This window comes from Rhea americana, unplaced genomic scaffold, assembly GCF_003343005.1.
Source record: "Rhea americana isolate MKP2758 unplaced genomic scaffold, rheAme1 scaffold_18, whole genome shotgun sequence".
Classification (NCBI taxonomy): Eukaryota; Metazoa; Chordata; class Aves; order Rheiformes; family Rheidae; genus Rhea; species Rhea americana.
Genome location: NW_028185927.1, coordinates 3416992 through 3427436, shown reverse-complemented (window position 1 = coordinate 3427436; position 10445 = coordinate 3416992). Strand labels below are relative to the sequence as shown.

Below are 10445 nucleotides of genomic sequence, written 5' to 3'. Positions count from 1 at the left end.
GTGCGGGCGCCGGAGGCCGCCGGGCGGCGGTAGTTTAGCTGTGGCCTGGCCCCGTTTCGGCTCCGGCTCTGCCGGGAGCCGCCGGCTCTTGCGCGGCTCCGTTTTCTGCTCGGCTGCGCGTCTCGCTGCGCTCGGCGCCGGTGCGGGGTGAGGGGCCGGCAGGTGCCTGCGCCGAACTTCTCCCGCTTTCCCCGGCTCGCTTAAACCTCGACTTTCTGCTTCCCGTCCCCTCCTCCCCCCAGGGGAAGATTATTATTATTATATATATTTTTTTTTTGCTTTGAAAAACAAGTACYACAGCTGCAGCACGGGCCCGCTTCTGCAGGCTGACGTCGGTTTTTATCTCGGCTTGGAACAGAAAATAAAGTCTGTAAACAGCTGAGAGGATCATCAGCGCCTGTTTAAAGCCTAAAAATAAATTTAGTAATACTTTAATTACTTTTCAGAACTTGCAGTTTAGAGGCACGGCAGCAGTAATAACATGCCTACGGTGCAGGCRATAATTGGATGATCTATAATTTCCGTGTGGTCCTCAATTATGAAATAAAATCACGTTGGTCATGCTTTGGTCACATCTTTGGGTGACGAAGCTTTTGTATRGCTGATTCAGTGTATGTCTCTGCAYATAATCCAGATTTGTGATTCCCTTTTCTAAACTCCTTTGTGCCCTTGGTGAAGTTATTTTTTAACTRTTAACTCGTTAGCAGCAAGTAAACATTCAGGCAGACTTTGTCCAGATTGAGCTTCCCCTTCCCTGCCCTTTCCCCTATTCCCCAAATTTGTGAGTGAGGACACTTTCTAGGATTTCATGTTTAACTACAAGCTTGATAAACGAATTCTTCTTTTAAAAAGCTGTATATATTTATTTGGTTTTGTATGTTTAATCAGTATAGGTTGGCTTGTAACATTTTTTAGTTTTTATATGAAATTAGTAGTTGCATTTGCTCCATTCTTGGCTGTATGCGATGAATTTGCCTATGCGTTAGTAAAACACAAAGTAACAAATAAGCACATAGATCAAAAATATCTCCTAACATTTTGAAGGGACTTTTTTGGTCTTCAGCTTGCATGTACAACGATGGCATTGGGCCAACAAATAATGTTGTTTTCCTTATATGTACATGAAATATGTGAATTATTCACTGTATTTTTTTAAAGGCTATCAATTAGGTATGTTTAAAAAAAAGTTCAAAATGGAAGGGTTTCTTAAATTAGCTTTTTTTTGTTTTTGCCTTAAAAGGCTTGTTTTTCTCACATGTTATTTTAAAAGGTGAAGAATTCATGAAACTTCATAAAGATTTTCTGAGTCTTTAGTTGTAACTTACAATTTAAATTGGTTTAGTTTTAGRTTTTTTCTTTTTAATTAAAAAATGGTGTTTTATATTTGAATGCTTGGGTGATGAGATGGTCAATCTTTAGGAAAGAGAGATGCTTTATCATAAGGTGATATTAAAAGAAAAAAAGAAGTGGGGAGGAGGCAAGACATTTTATTTGTCTTTGTGTTAGCTTTGAGAATATAAAAATAGCTTAAGCACAATTTTTCTACTGAAAATTTTAATTATTTTAATTATTATTATGTTATCCTATATATAACAGTGAACTTTAAGACTTGCTTGATTGTCAGCTGGAACTAGAGACTTGTTTCCAATGAAATAGAAGAAAAATGATTACTGTTTACTTGTGTAAAGTTTAAACAGTGATTTTTTTTTTGCTTGTTTTTTTTTATCTCAAATACATAGAAGCTTGCTTAATTTTGGCCCAAAAATATGCAATAAATTTCAGAGAAGAGCAAATCTGAGAAATTTAGAGTAGATTTTGATAGATGTGTATGTTCTTTCTTTCCAGGTGAAAACTGCAAAAGCCCGAGGCTAGCTGAAAAGAGACATTTATTGTTCAAGGCAGACTAACTTGACTACAATCAAAGGATATTTTTGGTACTTTTAATTTAAGTAGAGGCGGCTTTTTTTTTTAAAAAAAAAAAAAAAACATGGCAGATGTGGACCCAGACACGTTGCTGGAATGGCTGCAGATGGGRCAGGGAGATGAAAGGGATATGCAGTTAATAGCACTAGAACAGCTATGCATGCTGCTTCTGATGTCAGACAATGTGGATCGCTGTTTTGAAACGTGAGTAGTTTTGCCATTAATTTATTGCTTGTTGTTTTTGTTTCTCAGTAGTTGTGTATAAAATTTAACATTCCTAGAAGCTTTCATACTCTTGAAAATGTTTTTACAGACCAAACTTAAGCACATATCACAGAAAGGAGTTATGAGTTTCTGTTAATATTTGTGTGAAATAATCTTTTCTGGTTTAAAAAACATTGTGTCGTGTGAATGATTATGTCTCAGAATGGGTGCTGCCTGTGTGATTGTTTAATTAAAGAAATGTATTCAGTCTACAGCCATGTTCCTTTTGCAGTGTGGAAATGTTTTTTTTTTTTTTAAATAGTACAGAAGAACTTTCTATAACTTTTAAATTATAATGATCACACACACATTTAAGCATCCATACTCTTGCAGAATGCTGCTCTTGTCAGATATAGTAGCTTTTTCTGATGTTTACAAATCAAAACAAACAAACAAACAAAAAAACCCCGACCCCACAACTATTACCCTGTGTTCACAAAAATATTTTGCCCCTTCCTGGAAGAAGCTTCCTGTTCATGCCACCCGCCTATCCAATTGTAGTTAACATCTGTACACCTTGTACAGCACAGCCTGTGTTCTCACTCATTTTTTTTTTATCTCACTGTGCAAAATGTTAATGTTACAATTTCTGTTACTTAATATTGTTACTGTGGATTAATGTTATACTACTTCCTGTAGGAGTGATGAGTAGTGCAGAAAGGAGGTAACAAAAGTATAAACAAAATCAGAGCTTTTAAAACTTTCTAGTAGTGAATACTCTGGTTTATGCTCTAATTCTTTTTCCGTATCTATTCTTTTCCCATATCTACTSCTTAATCTAGTCTTTCTTTTATGTTTTTTTTCCAGATCATGTTTTGATTCTCTTCTGCATCTCCCTGCTTTTCAGTATTTTTTTTGTCGTGCTCACTTTCTTTTCTTTTGCGTCTCATGGTGCGGCCAGAGCTTTTCTGATAGGCCCGGTTTCTTAGCAGTGTGGGTTGAGGAGCGTTTAAGAATGTAACTGGTTGTTACAGTGTTTATTTCCAAAGCCCTGAAAAAGAGAACAGCTTCCAGGCTCATCTCAAAAGCCATTCATGACTGTACAAGAGCTCTAAAATTCATGCATCTTTAAAATTATAATTTGTAATAGTTACATAATAGTAACTATGGTTTTGTACATTGCTTTAAAATTTGAGATTGGCAGACATTGGCCTGAAGAATTTACAGGTAAAATCTTGGATTGAAAGAGTTTTACGGCAGGGAGATGTATTTGACTTTCCTCTCTGTCCCTTGCAGTATTGATACTGATGCATTGCTTTATTTTTCAGACTGGGAAAAACTCATTTACTGACTTTTTAATTTGACTCTGTAGAAAATAATCTGATAGTTTAAGAATGACTTTTTTTCTTGCATATTTAAATTGACTCTCTTCTTCAGTCTGTGCTGTATTGAACAAATGCAGAGGTTTGATCATAAGCATTTGTAAGGATATCTTTTTTTTTTATTTGAAAATTGGGAATGAAATGTCCATTTATAGATATAAAATGGTTGTGATTTTTATGCATTTGACTTAGAACAGGCTTTTGTCTTAAGATAAATCAATTTAAATAGTTCAAATACTGTTTTGTGAAAGTATATATAATGAATCCTCTATTATTGCAGTGTTGTGGTGTTAAAATTAGTTTTGCTATCGGAAAGAAGCAGCACGTTAACACCATTTGACACTTTAATTTTTGTTGTGAGCCATATTATGTATTTAATTTTGCTGGTGTCCCTAGATTGTCGATCTCCTAGTTACAAGCATCCTGCAAAGAAAAACAGTAAAATGTAAATAGGGAAAATGTTATCATATTTCTCTGCCTATTTGTATGATTTTACTATAAGGTTGGAAAATGCTACTTTTAGTTGGCACTTTTAATACACTGAAGATACGGTTCCACCGAATGTGGTGAGCTGACATAATAGCTCATTACCCTAAAAAGGGAGATCCCCCTCTTCCCGTCACTTTTTATTTTATTTATTTATTTTTAATTTCTCTCAACCATGCGCTTACTTCATGCCAGCATTATTGCTTATTGGACTTCCCTAACTCACTAAAAGAGCAAGTTACTCTCTAAACCCCCAAAAGAAGCTGGATAGTTTTCTGCTGTTAAAGTGAATTAAAGCAGGTGGTGCAATGGCACCTGGTAAGCACGGGAGGTAGCTGGAAACCTGGAGAAGCAGAGAAAGGTGCACTTCCCCCATGGAGAACTATTAGATTGTTTCAGGTTCTGTCGTTTCACAGCCTACATTTCATAGGGTCTTCATTTGAAGCTCTGCAAGAAATAGGTTGTCTTGAAGTATTTTTAAAATCTTTCCAAGTGATAGTTCAGTAGTCAACAGTAACATGCTGGGAAGTGTAACTAAAAAATTCCTTGATAGTTTACTAACGTTGCTTTTCAGTAATGTTTTAAAAGGAATTATTGCTTGCCTAAGTAGGATATTTACTCTCTGACAGAAGTGTTGCCAAACACACTTATCAAAAACTAATCTTGAAAATGGCTTTGTTGTATGCCTGATTTATAACATAGACGTATTTTTCTGGTGGTAGGAAACAAATCTGTAAACTTTAAAACATAATTTGTTCTGTTCAGCAAAAAGAGCATTCCTAAGTTTTTATATGCTGTTCAGATGTTATTTAAAGATCATTGATTTGTTCTTTGCTGTTAAAGATGGTAGTTAAGGAAACTAGGAAAACTTTAATCTATTGGAATAAACATCTGGAAAATGTAAGGTAAAAATTTTTACAAGTCACTTTCCTGGAGATTGAAATGTGACAGTCTTTCAGAGACCAGTGAGAGTGACTTTCATTAGTAAGCGTTAGTCCTCTTTTACATAAAAAATGATTTGGTTTTATGACGTAAACTAAGAAAAAGCTTATAATTTTAATGAAGTACAGCTAGTAATCACCAGCTGCAGGTGGTAAGGACTGGCAAAGCCATGAAACAAAGACATGAAAAATATTGCCCTGCCTTTTTCCCTAAAAGCACAGCACTGTTTCCAGATAAATTTCAATGGTGTGTTTTATGCAGGGTTAAGGGCAATATGGAGTCTTCTCACTTTGCAAAGAAATACCGGTTTTGGTGTTTGAAGTATGTTGAAATGATAGATTCAAACTTTTACATCATTATTGCGGTAAAGTAGTAGGGCCACTCCTTACTTTGCAAAAATATTTTCAAGGACATGGTGTATTCTGAAACTAATAATTTGTTTCTATAAAAAAGTAATGGCTATTGAAACTACTGTTTCTGATCAAGTCAGAAAAAGTAGTAGATAAAAACACATATCAAATAGTTGTATTTTGTACAGTGTTCCAGCAATATTGCAGCAGATTGCAGGGTGTGCAGCCAATAACAGAAAATGGTGCCAAGCAATTGACGTTTCTTTGCTTCTATCCAGGTTTATGTCTGACATCTGGTCAAATTATTTTTAGTGTTACTCATCTATCAAAATTAAAAAAAAAAGTGTTGTATTCATCTTCTAGTGATAATGAGTCACAGGCACTGTTAGTCACTTAGCATGAAGAATGGCTAATATTTTAGCAGCAGCAAAAGACAGTAGCTTGAACTGTAGCTACTTTGAGTGGAGAGAATAGTTCTGTTTAGCTATTTTGCTCAAACTGCTTAAACTTAACATGGTTATAAATGTTAGTCCCAGTTGTACTTAAACTGTATACTGTTAAGTTAACTTTAACAGGAGTTTTAAATATGTATTTTATATAAACATTATTGAAATAACACTTTTAGTGTTTGAGTTGTTAAAGGTGATTTCAAAGATGTATAGAGATTGGTATTTATAATAGTTTGTGTTTAAAAACATGTTTGTAATTTAGACAATGGTAAAGTATCCTTTAACAGATATATACAATCTTGATAAAACTAACAGCCTTAAAGGGTGGCTCTAGTCCACCTTAACGTGGACTTTTTAAAAATGTCATGTGTCCTATGGATTTATCCATTTTTTTTAGTTTAAAAAAATAATTCAAGGCCATTCTTATGGCCTTAGTAAATTAGGACAAATGCTAATAACAACACTAGGCTATGGTTTTCGTTATTTTGAACTATGCAAACATGTTCTTACTAAATTATTGGTTTGGTCTGATGTACCCTTTTGTGTAAATAAACGATATTTTGTGTGCTTTAAAATGGCAAGAATCATGTGATTAACTTTTTTTGCCTCCTAAAGAAGGCAAATGATGCAGCAGCAACAAATAGCCGTTGGAATTATTTACTCTGCAGGTGGTCTTGAATATAGTGGGATCTTCAGCACTCTATAAAGGTGCTTGTCTGAGATGGAAGGTACAAAGATAGTAGGGGTAGGTACTGTATTTTTCAGTGAGGTGTTATGTTATAGCATAACATTTAGAGCTATTTCTGATTTCTAAGGCTTTTCCTTAAGAATTTGCTAACCTCTTTCTTATTCCTCTTTGTAATAATGGGAATTATGGCCTCATTGTCATGGTTATTGTGTAGATTAATTAGCCTTGTTTAGTAATTCTGAGAATCTTAATGGTCACAAAGACCAGAAAAAAAGATTAGATCATCTAAATTRACATCCTCTGTTCTGTTAGAGACCCCTGTGTTTTACCTGGTTATTACTAAGCTGAGTAACTTGTTTGACAAAAGCATGACTTGCAACTGATTAACACTTCCAGAAGGACATCCTAACTCATTTTGAACGTATCAAATATGATACAAAGAACGTATCTTTGTTTTGCTATTTAATATATTGCTTGTTTGACTTCTGAAATTTGCATTTTCCTATTTGAATTTGTCAGACTTCTGCATTCTTTAATGAGCAGTTGATGAGAGTATCTTTTCCCACTGGACTGAAAAGCGATACCACTGTTGCTCTGAATGTACTTGCACACAAGGATCTAGTCACTTCTTGGTCTTCTTTCCCCTCCTAACTCTTCAGTTTTCAAGTTGTCCAGAAATATATTCCAGTGTTGGCTTCATCTTTTGTTTTTTCTTTTTTTTTTTTTNTTTTGTTTTTTCTTTTTTTTTTTTTATATTGTGGTACTTTTTCCTTACTGCCCCCAGTTAGACAAAATTTAGATGTTTCCAAGTCGTTGAAGTATCAGTAGTGTCATCTTTAAGCACTTCTTGTTTTGTTCTGTGGGTTTTTTTATAAAATTGAAATGATCTGTTTTTGCAAATATCACACAGAAGATGGGTGTAACATTTCAAGGCAACAAGTTAATAACTTTTTGAAAGACTCCATCTCCCTAATACACTGGTTAAGAGCAATAAAAGGTGCCACAGAGATTTCAAATAGAGCTCTTCCTTTCTTGAATGACTGTGCTATTCAAATTGTTTTAAATATCAACCTTTAAGGAGGCTACCTATGAAGCATAGCTCACGTAAGGTAATGGGGAAATGGAAGCTTTTTTCTGTAGCACTACAGATGCATGTTATCTTCTGAATCCAGTTATACTAATGGAGACTAAATTCTGCCGATGAGTTGATATTTTCCACTAGCCTACTTAAAGAGCATTTAATAGGCAGGTCTCCTGCTTCATAGGAGACAAAACTAGTCAGCTTAGCTCTAACTAGCAATTTCATTATCTGTGGTAGTATGAGGTTTTTGTTTTTGTTTTTGTTTTTTTTTTTCCCTCTTTATGTCATTTTTGTTCTCATTGAAATAATTTGTGTTAGTGGCAATGCTTCAGGTTTAGCATGCTTTGCTTTTGAGTTTTGTATAAATGCCGCAATATGTTTTGCGTATTTGTTGTAACTATAAGGTAGAGAAGTCCTTGTTTTCTGTGATGGTGATAAATTTAAATAATTTGAACATACTTTTAGATTAAGTCTCTTTTTGATCACCTGGACTTTCAGGAGACGTACGTGGGGAGATGTGGGTCTTTCGGCACACTTAGAAAATCATGCCTAACGTTTCAATTGTATATTTCATTTTGAAATGTTAACAAATTTAACGTGTACTTGAACCATTATCTGTTTGCAGAGTGCAGGCTGTACCTGGTGCAAAACATAGGCAGAAAACCTGTAATTTCAAATTCTCTAACTCACCAGCTGTGATTGACCAAATTTCAGCAAAATATTTACAAAATTATGGGTAAAGGAGAACAGATGTGGAATGGATTACCCTGAGGCATGGCATATCTTTTGTAAGATGCTGAAAAATGCAAATGGAAACTTAACACATCCTTTCTAAATTTAATAGGAAAGTTATCTATGATTTCTTCAGAACTCACCTATTCTGCAGAAGCTGTTTGTTTTTGCCTGCTTTATTTCATTWGTGATGTTTTCTACCGCTAATGTTTATTGAATGTGTAGCTGAGTGTATGCAACACATTCCCTCCTAACAGAGGACTCTTGGAAGGCAGTTCAGGTATTTGTCATACCAGTGCTAAAAGTGACAGACAGGTGAGGGGTTTTTTTGATGGTGGGCAGAAAGGTGATGATCTAAGTGCATGGTATTTGGAGAGACATCAACTTCTGCTCCTGGCACTTCTCAAGTCTGGAACTTGTAAGAACTACTGTTTCCCACAGAGGCAAGATGTGACTGACAGCATCTTGCTTCTTTGAAAGTTAGCATCTCCATGCTCCCCTTCATTTTTCTATGCAGTGTTCTACTCTTAATTCTAGAAAGAAAGTGGAAAGGGTAGAAATAAATTGCCTAGTTGATACTTGCCCTACAGAGTATTTGTCATGGAAATTCTGTTTCCTTCTTACCCTCGTCCAGCTTCAACCAGAGGCCAAAACGATGTACTGAGCTTGTGGGGAAAACTTGTATGTTCCTAGCTACGTGCATAGAATTATAAGAAAAGCATTAGAGAATATGGGGTGCTTGAGTGATGTTATAGTGGAGTTGTCCTGCTTTATTATATTTGGTAGGCTGTTTGGAAGTGCTTCTAAATGTCAGATTAGAATTCTAAATTACGTTCTTTTAATTTCTATTAACATGGAATTTCTACTGAAATAGATGCAGGATGTGGTTAACTCCATAGCTTTGTTTTATTGGCCTGAGCTGTGACTGCAGCTAGAGTAGAGGTTCTTACTTGCAGTTTATGTAAGCTTTCGGCAGTAGGAAAAATGAATTATGAGGAGAGTACTTTTTAGGTTTTGGTGCAGTGATAACACTCATCTTGAAATATAGTACTTGTATTGAAGATCAGAAACTTAGTTTTGAAACTGCTGCTTTATAATTGTAAAAGTTAATTTGTTAAAACACTTTTTCTTACACTGTGGTAAAAATCCCTAAATTTGCACTTAATTTTAAATTGCGTTTTCCTTGTGCCTTTAAAATATGATACAGCATCTATTAGGTCTCAAATACRTAGAAGTTTTCTGGGCTTCACTTATTCTGTAATTGCATTATTTAAAAAAAAAAGTACAATGTGTAAGTATATAAGAGGTATGAAATTTCTTAAAATCGGGCAGGAAGAGCTTTTTTGTCCTTTGGAGAAGTGTAAATTCAAATGCATAGATTTAAGTATTATCATACATTTGGTAGGTCTTATTTGCTTTCACATGTTTTAAAAATAAAGCAATAGTTAAAAAAAAAAAAAGATTTACTTTAGTAGTAAATCTCTACTTCTGCTACCTAACACTTGCCAATTTATAGGAAGAAGTTATGCAAGATAGTGTGCAGARTTTAGTGTGCGAAAGTTAAAATCTGTATTACTTCGCAAGCTCTTAAACCATATGAGACTCAAAGCTTTATCTTTTTAAATATCAAGCTGATTCTATCATACCATCACAGATATGGAAAAAAGTGTATAACTTGCTGTGGCTACAATATGTACCATTAAATTTGGAAAAACAAAACAAAGTTTACAAAATAAATAGCCAGCTAAGGGAATGGAAGACTGATATGTGTCTGTCGTCTTTGTTTGCCTGTAAAAATACGCATTTGCAAACAATAGTTTGGAGACACGTTAAGCTTACAGAATGCTATGAATGTTATGGAAATGTTTTATTTTTAATGTTGAAAAACATGTTGCAGATGAATTTAAAAAAAAATCACATAATGAATAACATATAGCAGTGCACTCTTTATAGAGTAAATAGTAAGCAGGTAATACTGTGAGAAAACTGACATAGAAATACAACTAATTACTTTGGAGCAGGGTTATCTAGGATTAGGATCAGTTCCTGCCGATTAGTTGAAATGACCTAGCAAATGTTCTGGAGATGGACACAGAAGAATGCATACTGGCAGTGCAGGTAGTTCTCTTATGGATAATCTTGATTACTTTGTGCTTTTTTTTTTTTTTTTTTTTTTTGTTTTTTTTTCTTTATTTTCAGTCAGAGCAA

The 10445-nt window shown here is 34.6% G+C and overlaps 1 protein-coding gene across 5 annotated transcripts in view; it reads left to right on the top strand.

The window, feature by feature from the left end:
- The first annotated feature begins 1849 nt into the window (after positions 1-1849).
- Positions 1850-10445, top strand: part of HECTD1 (HECT domain E3 ubiquitin protein ligase 1) — a 60707-nt gene continuing 52111 nt past the window's right edge. For all 5 annotated transcript variants that reach the window (XM_085301662.1, XM_085301663.1, XM_085301661.1 and 2 more), the window contains exon 1: positions 1850-2127. In XM_085301662.1, coding sequence (XP_085157788.1) covers positions 1988-2127 — 140 coding nt within the window. In that variant the 5' untranslated portion in view covers positions 1850-1987. The remainder of the gene's footprint in view (positions 2128-10445) is intronic.